Source organism: Lampetra planeri, chromosome 44 (genome assembly GCF_965212315.1).
Source record: "Lampetra planeri chromosome 44, kcLamPlan1.2.h2, whole genome shotgun sequence".
Lineage (NCBI taxonomy): Eukaryota > Metazoa > Chordata > Hyperoartia > Petromyzontiformes > Petromyzontidae > Lampetra > Lampetra planeri.
The window spans coordinates 6,088,414-6,109,855 of NC_136150.1; the positions used below are offsets into that span (position 1 = coordinate 6,088,414).

At 44.0% G+C, this 21,442-nt stretch overlaps 1 protein-coding gene across 1 annotated transcript in view; it reads right to left on the minus strand.

Annotated features, from left to right (window-relative positions):
- LOC144732883 (membrane-associated guanylate kinase, WW and PDZ domain-containing protein 1-like) overlaps positions 1-21,442 on the minus strand; it is a 315,269-nt gene that overhangs the window by 57,401 nt on the left and 236,426 nt on the right. The window contains exon 10 of the mRNA XM_078614546.1: positions 19,935-20,117. Coding sequence (XP_078470672.1) covers positions 19,935-20,117 — 183 coding nt within the window. The remainder of the gene's footprint in view (positions 1-19,934; positions 20,118-21,442) is intronic.

Here is a 21,442-nt window from a genome sequence, read left to right on the forward strand (position 1 = left end):
TCTCTCTCTTTCATCATCATCACGGTGGCTAGGAGATGTTAACTGCCTCGCCTGGTGTACAGGAGGTCGTGGGTTCAATCCCGACCCTGACGCCTGCTGCTGTATATTTGAAGTTTGCGTGTCTCTCTTCCCGTGATCGTGTGGATTTTCTCTGGGTCCTCCGGTTTTTTCCCCTTCACACTTAGAATCAACAACGTGCACACAGCTCAGTGGGCCTTTCCTGGCGAGATAAAATAAATTGGTAAGGACGCATTGCGAGGAGCAGAAATGGCTGATTAATGAGATTTGGATGGCCATCGAACAAAGATGTGCTTCTGCGGCCATCTGGAATGCTCTTCCTTCCGATATTACGAAGCCACTTGATCCATGCACTTTTACATCTAGATTGAAAGCTAATTTCATTAGAAATGATTTTTGTGTTTAGTTTGTTGTCCTTCCCCTGCACCTCCGATTAGCACGGTCGGCTATTTACGCTGCGAAAGAAGTTCAACGTACACGGTAGTCGAAGGGCACAATGAGTCTGAAAGGACCGCCCAATGCGGAGATGGAGCAATCAGTGGAGCTCATGCCTGATGCGCAGGAGTGAAAGAATGCGTGGCATCGGGGTGGTGAGTCCTTCATCAAGCAGTGGATTAGAAATGGCTGATGAAGAATTAAAATATTTCTTAATTACTAAACTTAATCTTGATTTGAAGCTTTCGTGACTGCAGGAATCCATACTCTTTGGTTCTTTCGGTAAAGTCACGTAGGTAGAAAATGAAATAAAATAGATCACGACGTTTCGGGCGCAACACAAGCGTCCATCATCAGGTGGGAAAGCGTGGTCTGCTGCTGATGCAGACTTTATGACCCTTGCGGCTACACCCATTTCAAACCTTTTTAAACAGTCTGCATCAGCAGCAGATCACGCTTTCCCATGAAGGACGCTTGTCTTGCGCCCGAAACGTCGTGATCTATTTTAATTTATACCTACGTGACTTTACCGAAAGAACCAAAGAGTATGATTACTCAACTTGTGAGATTCCCTTTTGTAAGTGAGGCTAGAGAATTGTTTTCATATAATAGGAATACAACACGCTGCCGTCGCGACCCTCACCAGGACAAGCGGACTGAGAAACGAAGAAACGAAGGAATACAAAATATGACCAAGTAATTACAATATTTGGGGATTGGACTAATGACACTGTGATCATTAATTGTTGTAGAGGATGTCAGAGAGTCTTTCTTGTCTAATTCACAGCAGTTGGCTCACTTTGATAATATCCCACATCAATTACTTTCACGGGAGGCCCTGATAATTGAACTATCGATTTTACGCTGTGTCTCAGTGTCTACAGTACTCAATACATTACCAGACTTTCCAATGGTTAAAAAAAAAAACCCCAGTTTATTACACAAAAAAAACAAGAAATAAAAATGCATAATCAGTTGCATTACCGAAAAACAATGCTCCGAAGAAAATGTAAAAAAAGTTAAATAAAAACTGCCAAAGTGATTTCCCACCCAAGTGAGTTAGAGGCAGTGTTCAGCTTCCATTTACAGAAAGCGATCGCGAAAACTATACATTCCTATGGCTGGGACAAGTCTATCCAGCGGAAAACCACCAATGACTACCCACAATGCGGTAATAAATTTACCACTTTGGATTAATACAAATGAATTAATAACAATAGCGACGAAACTTCAAGGTGAGTTATAATGCCATTTGTGTCACAACATCTGCAACTAATCATTCAATGTCTGTGGCCAGTGTGACTCGAGCACAGAGGAAAGCAAGGAGACAATTAACACCTATTTATTTATAAAAGAATGATTATGCCTCTCTCGGTAAAATTAAAATGTGGACAAAATGACATTTTCTTTTCATAAAACATAATTTTCCACAGTTGTTTGTCCGTACTTATTTTTTAATCTATTGCTTCAATTCATTATTATTTCGTGAAGGTTTTCTGTATTTTCATGTTCACCAAGTTGTTGAACGCTACTTTACCGCTGCCCTGCCTATGGCAGTCACGTGACCGAGCGGGAGTGTGTGTGCGCGGCTCATGCCCAGTGGCTGCTCTGGTTAATACTGCGGGTATATTAACTTTAAACACGTTCGCCGTTCAGCTTCATAGTGGATGACAAAGATCTTGTGACGCTATTTGAAAAATATAAAGATGGGCCGTGTGTGTTCTGGCTTCACGGTCGAAACTTGTGACGTTTGAAAACAATTAATTGCAAATTACTTCATCGGTTAAAACCACACAGCAGCGTTGCCTTCCCCTCCCTACTGGCAGACTGTCTATGAAACATATAATTCCAAATGTACTAAACAAATATAATTAATATTATTATTTACATAAATTCATTATTGTAACAATTTGCTCCCTTTGGAATTTGATGAATGTCATGATTATGGGGGTCGTAATTTTTTTTCCAGGAATGTATATTTCAAAAGTTGTGATGAATGTAGCAGCTTCTAGTGGCAGCAGATTAGCATAGTTGGCTACATATGGTGCGAAAGAAGTTCAACATACAAACGATACAGATCTCTCATGAAACCATTAAATGGAAGGCTCATTCATAAAAAAATAATCGTTTCTAAATCGCGCGATCCATCACACATATCATTATCATGAATAATCAATCTTAATTCACGAATCAATGCATCGGAACGAGAGCCAACTCCCCCTGGTCTCCGACGAAAAGGACTCACCATGACAAAATGTCTCTCCCGTCCATCAAGGGCAAGTGAATTGGACATAGCACGCACGCAAACGCAATGGGGACTAAAATGAACTTCATCGAGCACACGAAGTTTTGCCAAAAGCACGCAAACATTATTCTGACAAAAGGTGAAACCTGGATTTGTGCCGCAGTTTTTTTTTTTATCAGGGGGTGCCATTTCATCATCACGTCAGTCAACCTCCCATTTCACTGGAGCAACCGTAAATCCGTGCAATTTTTTATGTTTTCATCTCAAGCAGCCGATTCAAAATATTTCCCAGATTTAATGCCATAATATCCCACGATGGCGAACTTTCGGTATGCTGAAGCGAAATAAAATGTGCGTGTAATTAAGTATTCCTCCCCTCACCTCCCATTTTATGTATTTTTTTTCATGCAGCCTCTACCTAAATGCAAATATGCAATAACATTCACATCCATGCACCCAATCAAGACAACAACAGAAAAATGCGAAATTTTGCATCCTAGCCAAGCCTAGCAATCTTGAAAAAAATGTAATAATAATAACCAAGGAAAATAAATCAATCTGGTCTCAATTACAAGCGTGGCTGCACTTTGTGTACCTATACCCTCTGCTTTCAGAATTATAATGCCTCTTTGCCAAAATGTGTCCACCTTGTAGCAGCAACGTTAAGCCTTTAAAAACATAACCCACAACGAACCAATAAGGTCAACATGTTTTAAGACATCAATACTAAACGTAATTTACATTTATATTAATTATACCACAGACCCAGTGGGATATGCAGATGACATTAACACGTATCCCCTCGTCTGTTTGCATACCAGAGCAATAAGCATCCAAGATCCATACTGATGTTTCTGCAACGTAATTTGATAAATTATGAATGTTTTTGTTGTTGCAAGTAGTGTGTTCGAGCCAACTTTCATTTCAGTACTTTTTAAATAACTACATGTAATTGTTTATGCATAGCCGTACGATACAGGGGGTATGGACGCGTCAATAAAGAAACATTATTTGGAGCTACGAGCAGTTTTACAAATTAAACTTTTTATTTTACCAGGTAAGGCCCACTGGGCAAAATAAACTATTTTTGAGATGCGACCTGGCCACAAATGATAGCTCAACAAAGTGGCTTATCGCGTGGACATTGATAGACGCCAAACACTCGAAACACGTGATGTCGATTCTAAATCTGGAGGGAAAAACCTGAGCCGGAGAAAAATACACGCGACCACAGGGAGAGAGACACCGCAAACTCCAAATATAGAGGCATCAGGGTCGGGATCGAACCTCCTGTATACCAGGCGAGGTAGTTAACATCTCCTAGCCACTATGGCGCCCACACACTGTTGGTACCCGTTTTTGAAAGTACGAGCCGGGAGTAGAGCGACGCGACGTCAACGCGGGCAAATTCCACGCTGTCCTTGCAGCGTGGATCGGACACTAATCTGAACAAATAATTGCAGCGCATCGGGTTCGCAAAGGCAGCGGGAATACACGATTGCACCGAGGCAATTTCCTCTGGGGGATTTGACATTTCAAAAATAATCACGCTGTTCATTTGTGCACACTTAATATATATACACACATACACACGGTATATATGCAACTCCTTTTGCCGAGCATAATGTTTTTCAGAGAAATGGAACAGAAGCCCACGTTGTGTTTCATGCAATGGTTTTTGTCTCAGGTTTGATGAAAATTCTCTCGGCAGAAAACTCTCTAGTCAGAGCTAGAGAGACGCTGAAATATTGGCATGACAAAAACAAATTAAGAAGTTTTGGAAAGTAAAAAATAAAAGATATGGAAACATTAAGATTGTGTATGCTTCAGCGGTTGGGCTGTGGGAAGGGGCAGGCAGTGCATTTGCCAGTCGTCTCACATCAGTAATCCCACGGCACCTGGATCTGTCCCGTGACTTCCTGCCAACGGCGAGCCTCGCACGACTTCACGTGACGGCCTCAACTCAATGTGCAGCTATCCTGGCACAGATGCCGCGCTGACGTTACATGCCACTTGGTAACAAACGGCGGTTGTTTGTGTTATTGCTGCTGCATTGCGTCTTCGATGTGCCATACAGAATGTTCGTGTTTCAATCCTCATCATAGGGACATCTCGGCAAACAACACACGGCTCCGACCTGAAATTATTTGGCTGGGCTATACGTATGCATTCTATGCACGGGAAAAAAAACGGTACACAACACGCTTTGTGCATCTCCTGCAGTTATGTGAATAATATCATTTGAAAATTCTATTCCCCGAATACCATTCTACAATCGCACCTCTCCGACATGGAAACAACCCAAGATCAACCCATCGCAGACGTAAGCTCCATAGGTAATGATAATTAGCATATTAATGTTGCAATATAATTTATCGTAAAGTAGCATTCATGACGAAAAGCAATCACTCTTCTGCTGTACGTGAATGCATGACGCTCAAAATAGCAGTCTCATAACAAGTACGTCGGACGAGGTTTAAATACCATTGTGAGAATATATTTTACTGTCATATGGATAACAATAAAAACGCCACCCATTCAACACCACAAAGGTCAAACGCAGAACGCTAAAGATTCTGATGGAATACGTCGACATTAGAATCAGGACACCAAGCCAGAAGCTATTCAACTTCCACCAGGGCCAGTTTCATCACAAGAGCAGGGTCGGGCCTATTTATTAAACGAGTCAACGGCACATGCTGGCTTGGGACGTGTTTCCCCGTTTTTTTAAAAATAAAAATTATAGAGAGGCTGCCGTTAATGTCGCTTTCAGTTTTGAGTCTTTCCATCAGAATTCTTCGAGTGAGCATCTCCCTGCGTAATCAGATATTGGAACGGAACTCATCTCTGGTCGGGAGAAATTCCCCCCTTTCCATAACTGTGTTATCGACAGACCTCTCCACCTGAGGACGGCTGCTTGCGTTGTGGCCGAAACGTCGTGAGAATTATTTTATTATGTTTTATTTTTATTATTTTATTATTTCCATTCTACATGACTTTACCGAAAGAACCAAGAAGATGGGGGGACCTGTCTAAGTTTTTTATAGGCTTGGCCATGATGACGTTCAAAAAATATCAGTGCCCATTTTATCAATCCTTTTTGGGTGGATGATGGTCTGAAGTGAACCACCAACTGGACATTGAATATAGCTGGGGATATCTAGTCAATTAATACTGGTAGGAACCTCCTGGTTACACCAGCCCACAGGGGATTATTGTGTCCGTCCGTCTGTCGTGCAGGGAGGGGCTGGGTGGGGAGGGAGGAACTGGGTGGGGAGGGTGGGGCTGGGTGGGGCGGGGCTGGGTGGGGAGGGTGAGGCGGGGCTGGGTGGGGAGGGTGGGGAGGGGCTGGGTGGGGAGGGGCTGGGTGGGGAGAGTGGGGCTGGGTGGGGGGTGGGAGGGGTGGGGCTGGGTGGGGAGGGGCTGGTCACCCCGTGGTGCCCTAATAAAACTCAACGTTTAACCTACTCACGCCGGCTTGTGCCCGCCCTCACAGTCGGCCATATTTGCGGAATACACCACGCCGCCGTTGACCCTGGCCATTGACCGAGCAACCCAACGTTCCTACCAGCTCCCTCCGCAGGAATGTGTTTTATCAGACACATCGAGATATGAGAGAGTCTCAAGTGCTTGCGGCATCTGTTAGCCTGAAACACTTCTGCTGTCATGTGCTGCTGAAGATCACTCAAGCTTTTAACATTTTGGCAGACGCTTTATCTGAAGCACATAGAGAATAAGTTGCCACGGCAATTTTAACCGTGCAGTTCAAACAGCCGTCTAAATAAAACAAACATTTGACAATACGATTTCACTTCATGGACACAATGGACTCAACTTAAAAAACGAGGATTGCTTGACATTATTTTGCAAGCATTAGAAAATAAGTGGTCAAACTTGATAACGATACGAAGCGACTATGACCCGAGAAAGCGTGGCTGTGATCTTAATGAAGCTGTGACATTTGAGGCTGCAGCAGTCTCGCGTTGTATCATTCAAAGGCCGTGCGATTCTTCCCCAATTCTATCCCGACTGCTATTTCCACATCATGAGCCGTGCAACCCCTACACGTGTTGGAGAATGGCCCATGGAAGTGGACATCACAGAGCTACCTCTGAGATCCCTTCCAGCTGAGCTCTGATTCGCGCACACAGCAGTGGGCAGCACTTTCTCCTAATCTCTCTGCATGTGAGAGTGAGGTTCATTGGGTGACAGTCAAACTGACATTTTCATTCTCAGAGCTTTCAATTCAAGCCAGAATTAAGCGCAGACGCAAATTTTATGTGACGGGTTTTCTTTGTGTGCACAGTCAGAATATTGATCGGAATCGGAACATGGATTTATACTGGAGGAATCCCATGAGCTACAGATACCCAGTCTTTGGTGACCGGGTGGTTCTTAACACCCGCTTCACGGACAAAGAGTTCCACTCTGGCAATAGACACGCAAGGCCTGCTTGGTGTCCGTTCAGAATCAAGCCATCAACTCGAGGTAAACCTGGCCGATTTGCAACTGCGTGTAGAACACCACGAGGCGGGGCTCTCCAGCTACAGCGGGCAAAACGTGACACTGCGAACAGGAGCCAAACAGTCTCGTTGCTTTTCTTGGTTCTTTCGGTAAAGTCACGTAGAAGGAAAATAATAAAATAATAAAACATAATAAAATAATTCTCACGACTTTTCGGCCACAACGCAAGCAGGTCTGTCGAGAAGGCAGAGTCTGCCTTCTCGACAGACCTGTTCTCCACCTGAAGACGGCTGCTTGCGTTGTGGCCGAAACGTCGTGAGAATTATTTTATTATGTTTTATTTTTATTATTTTCCTTCTACGTGACTTTACCGAAAGAACCAAGAAGATGAATCCCTGCAGTCACGAAAGCTTTAAATCGAATTTTAGTCTCGTTGCTTTTGCCCGGACCAAAATCCAACACGGTCTCTGATTCACGTTAAGCATTCCATTCAAAGAATCGCACACCTTGAATTTTTTTTAAAGTTTTGCTGGCTGGCTGACTGGACATAACGGAAGGAGGGAGGGACGGATGGTCACGTCCAAAGAACGTGTGTGCTGCTATTAAAGATAAACCCACCAACCCTCCCCATTCAACTCATACGCAGTACATTTGTAAAAGCAAATTGAGAATGAGGCCCGATACATTATCCAGATTACGAAGGTGGTGGAACGGAGAGCTCGTCAGGCCTTCGCATTTCTCGAGCAGACGCACTGTGCCACGTCGCACTTGTGCAATAAATCAGGCCGCCCGTACACAGCAATGCCGCGTTTCTTCGCTGGCGAGCCTCACTCGGACCAACGACTTAGCCGCCGCTTGTCAAGGAAATCCATTTCTGTCACAGGTCACCAAGCCTGCTGCAGAGGCGGAGTCACGTGGGGTACGCCGGCTGCTCCTCTCCGTATTGAGAGATTTTTTTTGTTTGTTCGCTGTTGCTACGCTTCAGCCGACAAGGCGACGCAGCGGCAGGGGGTGGGGAGCTTGCGCTTCGGGGTTGCCCCGACGGCAGCGAGAGCTCCTTATGAGCGGCGCTTCTCCGAATAACCATTACTCCATCGCCACACCTCTATAAGATGTGCTATTTGCCGGCGAGCCAGATCCATTGTCGTACGCAAGCAGTGACATTAAAACAGCGGGTGGCTGTGTGGCATAAGTGGCCTGATGCAATGCCAAGAAGGCAGCGCGCTTAGTCAAGCACGTGCTTGTGATCACGTGGCTTCGGTGAGGGAATGGTGGATCACAATGAGATCATGCGCATGGGAGTCGAAGGGAAAGAAAAGACCATTCCAGCCGTGATCAATCAACCGATGGATACAAGACCTTCCCCACGCAATCTCGGCAACGAGGGTCTTTCGACCACAGTCACCACGCTTGTACGTAGCACGTATGTGTTGAACTTCTTTCGCACCGTACCGAGCCAACCGTGCTAACAACAAACAAACAAAATGCTTGCCGGTGCAGGTTGGTGAAGGCCGGACACTGGTTCTGATATCACCCCTCGCCACTGAAGTCAGCCACGGCCAGGAATCAAACTCAGGCGACTGGTTTCCTAGCGCAGCGAGCAAAGCATTGCTCGCGTCTACCTGCGTGAAAATGAGGAGCCTCGTAGAAGACAGTATAGCAAGTAGCTTTTGTGTTTTTCGGTAAAGTCGCGTAGGTAAAAAATAAATAAATAAAAAATGAAAACAACTACATTTAATCACGACGTTTCAGGCGCAACACAAGCGTCCGTCTTCAGGTGGAAAAAACACAGCGAAAGAATAATTGTGTAATGCGGGCGTAAACGGCTTCGCGGATATGACGTCATGGGGGGAGGAGTTAGGTCACGTAGGTGAGAGGGGTGAGGTCTTAAGGGAGAGATACCGGAAGAGACGGGGGAGTGTGGGAGACTGAGTTAGAGTGAGGCCACGCAGGGCGGAGGTCGAGGAGTGGCGAGATCGCCACACACACGGGGGAGTAAGACTTGGCACCGTCGGCCAGCGGTGACCAAGCGCGGAGGAACGACGGGCAGCAGTGGAGCTGCAGTAAGAGCAGCGATGGAGCTGCAGTGAGCGCAGCCGGAGAACTGCACAAGGGGTCTGCAGCAGAGCTGCAGAGGTGTGGAGGCTACGGGAGCGAGGGCAGCTACGGAGCTGCCAAGGGGAGAGCTCTGAGCGAGGGCCGTGCGGGAAAAGTGTAAGAACCCGAATAAAGGACGACGGAGACAGAACCAGGATCGAGTCCCTTATTACAATTGCTTAAGTATGCTTGAGAGATGGCTGTGACGAGGGATTATATAGCTGCGGGGGAGAGGGGGAGAGGAGCCAGGGTGAGTGTGGGGGCGGGGTGTGGGCTGGGGGGTGGGCATGGAGTTCAAACTAAAGCTGAGGGCTACATCGACCTGGGAGATTATATCCTCCACTGGTATATGTTTAGGGGTAACTGTGAAATTCAGCCCTTTAGCTAGTACCGTTTTTAGATTGCCAGAAATTGGGATGTTACTCTGATTAATAACAATCTTGTTGACACCTAGCTTTGTAATGTGTGGTTCTGGCTTCTTCTTTGATAGGAGGTTGAATTTAGCGATCAGGTTGGCGATCAGGGTAATAGCAAGTAGTTTTCTAACCTTGCTAACTTGAATTTTTAGTGTAATCCTTTCACTCTTGACATTTATCCTGGGTGCTTCCTTTTTGCATTCACAACAATAGCATTCAATCTAGATTTGAAGTTTTCGTGACTGCAGGGATCCATACTCTTTGGTTCTTTCGGTAAAGTCACGTAGATAGAAAATTAAATACAGTAAAACCTTGGATGGCGAGCATAATTCGTTCCGGAAACGTGTTTGTAATCCAAAGCACTCGTATATCAGTTGTGATCACGTGACGCTCGGCAGACAAAGCGTATGCACGTACTACTCGTATTGCAAGACCTCGCTCGTTTATCAAATTAATATTTATTTTAAAAATTTGCTCGTCTTGCAAAACACTCGCAGACCAAGTTACTCGCAATCCAGGGTTTTTACTGTAAATTAAAATATTGGTCGCAAAAGCGTACGTGTTAAACTGGCCACCTGATGACGGACGCTTGTGTTGCGCCCGAAACGTCGTGATTTAATTTATTTTATACCCACGTAACATTACCAAAAGAAACAAAGAGTATAGCAATAGCACTACGGATTGCCAACCCCAATCTCGGAAGATAACGAGAGTTTACTTGTAGTTCCTACTTGGATGGGTGACCACCTGGGCTTGCCAGGTATTGCATGTATAGATAATAATGGTCGCAAAAGCGTACGTGTTAAACTGGCCAGGAGATTGTTAGTTTTTAGTGCCATCCCTTTTGTTTGTGGGGAGGGGGGGTTTCATGGCTATTCCATTATCCTACAACAACAAGCCAAAAAAACATCTTTAATGGAATTTTAGAAAAACATCCCAATGCAGGCAGGCAGGCACCCTGGTGAATAAGATTATTGGAACTCAAGTGATGCTTTCCTGGGTTTATTATGAATAATATTGGTCGCGAAAGCCTATGTGTTAAACTTTCCTGGGTAAATATAATTATTTTACGAAATCAAAATTTACAGCTGGTATATTAATGCCACCCGTGCATTAAAATCAACGAGTAACATCTTCTTTTTGGGATACAGTAAACGTGCCATACAAATGTGGAATTGCCACCGCTGACTGAGAGACACAAATGAAGATGAAGTATTAATAATAACATTGCAATTGATAACGCGCGCAAATTTGCGGACGAACGGCCGCAACTCAAGAGGTGCGGAGCCAAGCTCAGAGTTGCTCGAAAGCACGTGGTTATAGCGGTGAGTATTCTTAGGTTTTTTCGGTAAAGTCACGTAGGTAAAAAATTTAAATTAATAAAAGTAAAATAAAAATAAAATAAAAATCACGACGTTTCGGAGGCAACACAAGCTTCCGTCTTCAGGTGGAACCGTCACAGCACGATTGCTGTATCAAGTGACCACCTGGGCTTGTATCAAGTGATACAGCAATCACCTGAAGACGGAATCTTGTGTTGCCTCCGAAACGTCGTGATTTTTATTTTATTTTTATTAATTAGAATTTTTCACCTACGTGACTTTACCGAAAAAACCTAAGAATATGAATCCTTGCAGTCACGAAAGCTTCAAATCTAGAATAGAGGTGAGTCTTTAAGTGTCTCTTGAAGGAGGCGATTGAGGTGATGCTGCGAATGTGCAGAGGGATGACGGCGTTCCAGACTGTTGGAGTTGCCACCGAGAAGCGGCGCATAGACACGGTGACCATCCTGGATCTTGGTATCAAGAGGAGGTCGTGAGTCGCGCTGCGCAGGCATCTGCCGTGTGCTGAGCTGCAAGTTGTCAATAATGAAGAAAGGCACGGCGGGCAGGCAGATTTGTGAATGAAGCCCATTTAATTATTTTAGACACTTTGACTTTCATATTTCGGTCATCTGCGGCGAAGTAGACGCTGGTCAATGGCTGCCAGTGACACGAACCCTAATCCTTATCGAACGTTCGTAATCACCCGGTAACGATGAAAGTACTCGAAAAGAACAACTAATAAATCCATTTACTTCCGCGCACGCTTGCTCCCGTGATCAAGCCGAGATGGTAGGTCACCGCTCCGTCAAACTGCGAGGTGGAAATAATTGGCGGTGATGATTGACGATGACTATTTCACGGAGGGCGGCGGGGGGGGTGCCGACAGTGAATTGATGGGTTCACTGGGCTCCGTTTGGCGTGACCCCCGCGTTTGCTCTCACGCCTCTGAGCCCCGAAACGAGCGGCTGTCACCGCGGGAGCCCAAGGGAACAAACAAATCAGCCTCCTGCCCACGTGCTGCCCAACGACTGCTCCACCAGGCGGTAATGTCTGGCCACTCGTGGCGAGACGCGGTGAAAAAGGAACGAAGTGTTTTTTTTAAACAAGCTATACAATTACTTTGTCTTTATTAAGCATTGCATTCGTGTGAAGTACTGGTTAAGAAGCCCCTTAATCAATGGATCTGCACTTGACATACGGACTTCAATTCGAGTCACTCCATTACAGCTGGATCGAGAAAAGAAAAATAAAGTTATTTAAGAGACAGGAGCGTTACGTAACGAACCATTGCCCAGTGGGGTTCCTTACGGGAGCAGGGTTTTGGATTTTTATGACGAGAATTCGAACATTATCAGTTCGACATAATGGTGCAGGATGACGATGTCATAGGAAACCAACTGCTATGTAATTCGTGATGTGTAATTAGTGATGTAATGAGTAATTAGTGATGAGAAAGGCTACGTTTCAAAACCAAATAATTCTCGTCACATTCTTTTGCTAATCATGTTCTTTCTCTTCCTTCTTAAAGTTACATTACTAAAGACCTTATCCTCAGCGATGTGTTATGTATTCATTCTAGATTTGAAGTTTTTGTGTGTTAAAATTGTATTTATTTAATCTTATATTTTTATTTAATTTATTATTTTCTTTACCTACGTGACTTTACCGAAAGAACCAAGAGTATGATGTGTTATGTATTTATTTATTCATGAGAAATACCAACGAGTTTTGGGTCTACTTATCACACAGTTTTCACTGATATGGATTTAATTTTTGTCTCGAAGACGCAGCTGAGATGTAATGCCTCACTTGCACCGTGCCTCTGGCAATGCGATAAAGGTACGGGGCCACTACAGATTAGCGTTAGCATGGCACAAGACAGTAGAATAGCTGATAATGATCATTAGCATTGTTGTACCGGGTAAAAGGCCCATTGAGCTATGTAAATATCACTATTTTTACACACTTTTTATTAACTCACCCTGGCCATTGACCGAGCAATCCAACGTTCCTACCAGCTCCTTCCGCAGGAATGTGTTTTCTGATCCAGAGTTTACTTGTTTGAAGCAATGCCACTGAAGCGATGCGCTCCTAAACGTACAAACTAAGGATATTTGAAGGAGACATATTTCCTGGGTATTTATTTTGCCGTGTCAGCTTATGCTGGGCTCGGCAATCGGCGAACGTGGCAAACAAATGCAAGTCACTGGGCCATGTTGCATTATTCATTAAACGCAGCATCAGGCAATTTCGGCGCAAAGCCAAGGCAAGGTTAGTTAGCACATGAGAGCACGCCATCAATCCACCCACTGCATAAGGAATTGCAACGCAGCGGTGCCCAGGCACACACTCAGTCGGAGAAATATAATATAGCACGTTAACTTTTGCAGCAAGTGTTGTTATTTTTTTTCTTCCAAGATGCAGACGGTGATGTATCTCTTCTGTTTGAACATGGGTCACTGCCTCCAAGTGAGCAAGCTACACATCTAAACGAGAGAAACATCATTGCTCTGAAAGGTTAGGTTATTATGCACAAACACCTTATTTACACCATTGGTACCTCATTTGCCAGTAAAAAATATGATAATTGTTTTTTAACCCTTTTATCTAGCAACAAAACTTACACCTTTTTTACGAGGAGTGATGTTTGCATAGACCACGATACCTGCAGTCATAATGCAAACAAAAAACATAACTCTGATAATGTATGCACTGTTCTTGAAGTTGATTGGTCCACACCCGAGACAGCTTTGCTTAGAGCCTAGTCTCACATGGGTTGGACCAGATGACGCCAAAAAGCGCACAACTCAAAGACAATGCACCATCAATCTATGCAAACATGACTCCTCGTAAAAAAGGTGTCAGTTTTGTTGCCAGATAAAAGGGTAAAAAAAACAATTATCAAACACCTTATTGTTGTTGTTGTTGTATGATAGTGTTAACTAACTGCCACAGCACTCCGGGATATATTTAAGGAGGAAGACCGGAGGACATTTCCACAAATCTGGTAACTGCCTGGTAATGCTGGTCATTTGAGCCACTCTGTGTTGCTGTCTTGGTGTGGGGTCTGTGACTGTTTTTGTTGTTGTTTCGCTGCCTTGCCCTAGCTTGCATTTAAAGTAGAAACAGGAATTTATGTAAATTAGCAATTTGTAGATTTGAAGTTTTCGTTACTGCAAGAATCCACACTCTTTGGTTCTTTCGGTAAAGTCATGTAGGTGAAAAAAAAAAATATATAAGAATAAAAATAAAGAATAAAAAATAACTAAATTAAATCACGACGTTTCAGAGGCAACACAAGCATTCCATCATCAGGTGGGACAACCACAGCAAAAAACAGAATTACTGTAGTGGGCAGAGAGCTGTATGTGACAAGCGATTATATATATATATTTTTTTAATTTAAAAATGTTTTTGACCTTCGTGACTTTACCGAAGGAACCAAATAGTATGCAATTTGTACTTTTTTTTTGTGACTCGCTTAACTTGTCTCCATTTTGCACTCCTTACCATTCGTTGTTTGTTATTTGTGTATTGTTCGCGGTTCTAACTTGCTGATCCCGTGCCCTGACTAGACATCTGTGAAAAATAGCTTCACACAGCTCATTGGATTCCTCCTGCAGTCGAAAACGAAGTTTCTGATTCTGACTCTTTGGTTTTTTCGGTAAATAAATTAAATCACGACGTTTCGGGCGCAACACACGCGTCCTTCTTCTTCAGGTGGGGACAACTTAGCGATAAAACCAAAGAGTATGAATCCTTGCAGTCACGAAAACTTCAAATCTATCATTAATTTCTGATTCTGAACCAACAGCGAAACGTCCGGACGCAATTCTCAAATGTTGGGGATTCCTCTCCAACAACACCAACCCCGGTGTGGTGGTGCCACCGCTGCCGCTGCTGGTGCAGTAACAAACCGGCACGGTTGTTCACGTGGCAAATTTATTCTCTGGCTGTTTCAGGCATGGGTGGAAAAAACCCGATTTTTCCAGCGGCAGGCATCGTTTTTTTTTCTTTAATACAATTAAACCCGATTTCGGGGAATTAAAACCTGGTTTAATGAATACGAAACTCTGATCCAAGGCTTAGGCTGCTTCCTCGTCGGTGCTGCTATCGTACTCGGGGCCATCGGGCACGGGGTAGTCGTAGAATGCGGCGGGCAGGTTGGTCTTGATGAACACGAGCTTCTCCACAATCGTGGGTGCCAGTGAGTTCCTTAGCTTCCAAAGGATGAAGCCCATCGTTGAGAAGTTGGCAAAGTGCGGTTCTGCAATTAGAACCAATTAAACCGGATTTCTCCAAATTTCAGATGATCGGGTTTAATATAAAAAGACAATTAAACCCGATTGTAAAAAACCCGACTGTGCCACCCTTGGTTTCAGGTGGAGGAGGGTGCACGACACAACATTTTCCTTACACAATCCGACCCACAAAAAATCTCGTGTAAATCCTGTTGCTTTGCGTTCCACGCGCATCGTTGTATTTGCCGAAGAACTCTCCTGTACTCAACATCATCAACTACGTTCGTTTTTTTTCTACAATACAAAAAGAAAAATGTGAAACAATAATACATTATTTATGATAACAAAAAAATGGCATTGTAGTGTTTATTAAAGTCATCCGAGATTGAATCACTGGGAGCTTTAATTATGAACTCTCGCACCGCTGCTGTTCGATGGGAAAATCTAATTTCCAATTTGCAGAAGAACAAAGTGCAGCACTGAAATCCGGTGTGGGTGGGCAAGAATTTAGCACCGTTTGGTATTTCGAAAATAAAAGATTTTTTTTTAATGCAGATTTTTTTTCCCCCGACGTTTATTAAGAAGATTAAATGGCCAAATTGTTCCATGTCATGCAAAACAAAAAAACCTGGAATGTTATTTAGCAAGATAACGCAAATGAAAATATCACCGAGACATTCTGAGATCACAGAAGGCCATCGGGGAAAAAATATAGTGGACAAAAGATTGAAAGAAGAAGATGTATTCTGCATACGCTTATTTTTCACAACCTTAGTTTAGAGATTAATTGAACAATAACCCTATTCAGTGATTGAAAAAATAACATTTTAAAATCCTTTTTACATGTTAATTTAGAACGACACTGTCTGTACAAAGCACAGGCAACTGTACAAACAGCACTTCTTTCTAGATTTGAAGCTTTCGTGACTGCAAGGATTCATATACTCTTAGGTTTTTTCGGTAAAGTCACGTAGGTAAAAAAAAATTGAAATAAAATAAAGTAAATGAAAATAAATCAATTAAATCACAATTTAATGAATTAATTGATTTATTTTTCTTTATTTTAATTATTTCTATAATTTTTTACCTACGTGACTTTACCGAAAACAGCACTTCACCGGTCGAAAAGGACAGTTATCTCCAGTGGTGGAGCCAAAGCCATTTGAGAAGGAATTCTATATTGCTCTGGTCAAAGGTAAGTCTCTCCATCACACCCACTAATGACCAAAACACTCAAGGTCAAGAGATCATGTGATCAATGCCATTGATGCCACCACACCTCACAATCACTGCCTTCCTCCTGCTAGATCCCATTCGTTGTTATAAAGCCGACACCAAATCTACTCTTCGTGGCCCACAATTGGGGCTTACAGATCCTTCCCTTGGATGCCAAACTCTGGGTTGGCACTCTCATATCCACGTCTCGAATTTAAACTTCTCCATTATGCGTGTGCACCAAACCCTTCACAACATCATTTACCTGATTACACGTACTACACACTGTTTCCATGTTCGATTCTAAAGTCAAAAGGCATGAATCAACGCTGACGCTTTACACTAATGACTGTTACTGTCTCAATGCCGTGACGTTTAAGAATACTCTTTGGTTTACAATAAAAAGTGATTTCTCGCTCAAACGAAAAATGAGGCAGTGCAGATCTCCTGTTCACACCACCGAACCAGTAGTGGTAATTCCATATTCCAATGACATGGTGTGATTCCAATCGTATAACTATTGTCAGACTTTTTTCAAAGGCTGGGCACAAATTAATCATCTGTCAAGAGACTACAAGAAGCCATAGCAGTGGGAAAAGGAAAAAGAAACTTACAATGGAAACAATAATGATAACCAATGTCATCATGTACAATATATTTTGATGTATATCAATGTTTTTCTGCAGATGGACTCAATATATGCATTTATAAAACGTCACGAGGGTACAGGGACACCGCTACTCATGAACATTCGACTCTCAAACTTTCAGAGATACAAACAAACCGGTCCGTATGTCCAGTTGCCTGTTCGGATTCAGAGTCGTAAGTTAAACTGCTGTGCAATAGATGACAGTGGTGGCATCTGCAGAACGTGAAGAACCAGTGGCATCTACATCTACAGGAGATGATACAACTTTGAAGCCATTCCCCGTGTTTAGTGTATATGCCATAAAACATGTTTGGAATAAACACGAGTAAAGTTGGACTTACGAACAATTCGACTTACGAACCTGACTCGTCCATAAGTAGAGGAGTCCCTGTACTTTTACAAAAATGTTTTTTGGGTTAGATCGCGTAAGTATGTGTCGTAACCCTTCACCACCCGACCCAAAAATCTTTATTACTAATATCGGTCGCAAATGCCTACGTGTTAAACTCCCTGAAACTTTGTGGGAGCGCCGTGACTCACAATTTGAGGAATGTGAGCTGAAAGTTTCAGTTTATGTTGTTGAACCGAGGCGAGAACGCGACCTGAGCCATTGGACTGCCAGTAGGGGGTGGGTGATTGCTGCTTCGTAGAATCCCAATGGAGTAATTTGCACTTAGCTTTTCCAATTTGCGAAATTTGGAACCGTGACGCCAGCACACGATGGCCTGCTCTTGCGAACGACATCAGGGCATCTTTAACATCCACTGTGGAACAGACGGCGCTCAATCGCTTAATATTATTACTAAGAAAACTTAAATATTTTTTATTTTACCAGGTAAGGCCCACTGAGCTATATCGCTCTTTATTCAGAAGCAACCTAGTCACAAATGACAGCTCAACAAAGTGGCTTGTCACGTGGCATTTATAACAGCCAAATACTCTTAAGTGCATGTTGATTCTAAACGTTGAGGGAAAAAACCGGAGGACCCGGAAAAAAATCCACGCAACCACAGAGAGAGACAACACGCAAACTCCAAATATACAGGCATCAGGGTCGGAAATGAACCTACGAACTCATGCATACCAGGCGAGGGAGTTAACATCTCGCCTCCCGGTCACCCATTGCATTATTACAGGTTATCACAGCGGCGGCTGGACTGCGAACCATGACCCATCGCAACAAGGGGATGAATGTGCTCCCGCTGGCTGGCTCAGCAACATCATCCCTTTTTGGGTTGATAAATTAAGTAGCAATTATGTGTAAAGGCAACATTGGCTGTCCTTTGAAGAGGCTGGCCACCACCAAAAAATAATTAATAATTTCCACCAGAGGCTCCTGGGGTCCCATGCTCGTCTCTCAGTAGCTACTGTAGCCTTTTTGGCGGCTTAAAATTAAATTATCGGTGTGATTTATTTAGATTTCCTTTTGTTAAGCTGCAAGGTCAAAGGTTAGAGGGACACAGTTGGAAAGAGGCAAGTGCTCACGGCCATCCAACCATTTTTGTTCACCAGCGTGAGCCACCCTCGACATTTAATAAGCCACTAAATAATTGATCGACGATGCCAAATGCATGCATCGCCGCCGACGGGAGTTTCATTAATACATTTATTTATCTGAACGCTCGTGGCCATATTTTGTCCGTCAATATTGTAATATCATTCTTAAAGGAATTTTTATTTCCCAAAAATTTTCTTTAGGAGTTCAATAAAGGTCTTGATATCACTCTTTAGGATCCCTATTAGGATCGCTATTAGGATCCCAATTCAAGCATGCGGGCTATTTTATTGGCCTTGTTAAGATTTTTTGTTAAATTTGGGAAGGCGGATGGACAAAGGGAAGCGGGACAGACAGATTAAATGTCCTCTCCATCGACCAAAAAATGGAAAAAAAAATCCACTGCGCAGATAATAACAACGTGCGATTAGAAGCAAAGGTTACGAGGTCATCAAGGCCACTGTCATTGGTGCCACCAAACATCGCCGTTACTTCCAAAATAATAATAACAACAACAATATTAAGACTAGTTGAGGTGTGAAGAGAGCGAAAATCACTTCACTGGATCAACTACACAATAAGAGAGCACGATGGATAATGGGGGGGGGGGGTGGTAGTGGGGGGGGATATGGGGGGGGGCACACGCGAGGACACGCGATCAGGCTTGGCTGCCACCATTCGCCGTCTCTTACGCGTGCACAAACAAAGCCGCAGCTCTGTACTGGTTTCTATTTTTACAAGAGCCTGGCAAAGGCCCGGACCGTAATAAGGGAAGGTTGAGAGGCGAGGGGGGGGGGATACAGAAATTCCGTGGATGATCGAAGTGCAAACTCGGTGCTCCTGGGTTCAGGTAAAGGTATGAGGCTGGGGCTCGCTGCCCCACTCGTGCAGGGACTGCGAGCAGCGGGAGAGTAGGGTTTTTTTTTATATGGGATAGGGAAAGGCAAGGGAAGAGGAACAAGAGTAAAGGGAAAAAAATGTGGTGGTGGGGGGGGAGTTCATCTCACAAAATCTTCCAAATAAAATTATCTACATGCGCCTAGTAGTAATAATAATACTTACATTTTATATAGTAGCGTCATTCATTCCCACAGCATCCCAATACGCTGTACAGTAATTATATACGAGGACTAAATCCCATATACCGTGGTTGGCTATGCCCGGCGCGAAAAAAACCCAAAACACACACACACACGTGCCAAGCAAATGAAAAACCCTACTACCAAAGCAACATCAAAAGTAAAGAAAACAAATGAAGAACTTGGCACCAAAAAACAAAAAGCCACAAACAACAACAACAACAAAAGTTACCAAAACAAGTCAACTCATCGTACCGGTCTCGATCTTGCTGTCGACGGCCGCCGGTCCGTCCGGCACGAGGCTCTTGACCTGCAGGAACTCGTCGGGCTCGTCCCCGCCGATGATCGTGAAGCCGAAGCCGCGGCCGCTCTTGAGCAGCGACGTCGACACGAAGGTGCCCTGCAGCTCGGCCGGGTTCCGCGTGAAAAACGCCTTCCCTGCACGACGGGCGGACGCAAGGCCCTCTCCCCGCTTAGACAACGAAGGCGGCCGCCACTGCCGCCACGCGCCACTGTGACGGTGGCGGCGGAGGCTCGGAGGGCTCTCGCGCGTGCTTGGGGCGCGACGTCCGACGTTTCGCTGCTTCTACCTCTTGAGCCACTTCGTGTGAACCCTCGCAAATGATAATTCACACGAAGTGGCTCATCGTCGTGTGGACAATTTACAGCAGCCAAAGAGTCTAAGCGCGTCACGTTGATTCTAAAATGTGGAGGGAACAACCGGAGGACCCGGAGAAAATCCACACGACCACGAGGAGAGAGACAACGCAAGCTCGAAATATACAGCCGTCAGGATTGGGATCGAACCCATGATCTCCTGCATACCATGTGAGGTAGTTAACACGGCACCTACTTGAAGAACCTCCCAGTAACACACGGGGCCTGATCAACTGTACTTCACCAAAATGGTCAGTTGTCATTTTGGTGATAATGGGGGCCCTGGACCATTTGAGATATCACTCCCCTTGCCGCTGATGTCAGCCGTGGCTGATAATCCACATGAGGTTGCTGGGTTCGTGGTGAGTGTGCAAACCATTGTGCCACCACCCCCCTCCCCCCCCCAACGTAATAGGTAGAGCTATTACGTGGGGAGCAAGTGGAATGAAACGTAGGACATCGTGCCGAACATGCGGTGCAACCCGAAGATGCATCGGAGAGATGGAAAAGCTGCAATTAGCGGTGTATGTAACGGCTATAATAGCGATGTACACTAATTTATTGTATTTAATATAATCGATAGTTTTATGATTAATTTTATGCTCGCATGCAGTCATGATTTATTGGCTTACTATAGCGCAACACGAGGTATGATGATGATGATGATGAATGTCAGCATGTTCCCGTATGTACTGCGAATGATAATCGTAACACACACAACACCTGCAGCTACAATCTGCCACTAAGTTGCAATTATATCACCATGGCACTTGTGCCAGGTTAAGTGCACTTTGAGGCTATGTAGAAAAATACACCACTCAAAACTAATTTACCATTTCTAACTAATTTACCCCATAGCCTGAACAGAATATCGAGTACCATTATCCCTGGCTTTTGTAGTGTATGAAGATGCATTGCTTTGGTTCAGAGGAAACTGATGCAGTCATCCAAATTATCACAAACCAAGGCCTTCATGAATATAAAACACAAAACCGCCGATAGAATGTCACGCCGTATAAAAGCACAAGTCAGCCAAGAAGACACGGATGGAGATGAGGCTATTCATGGTGACGTTTGAAGTTATTTTCCCAAGATCTGATTGGAGA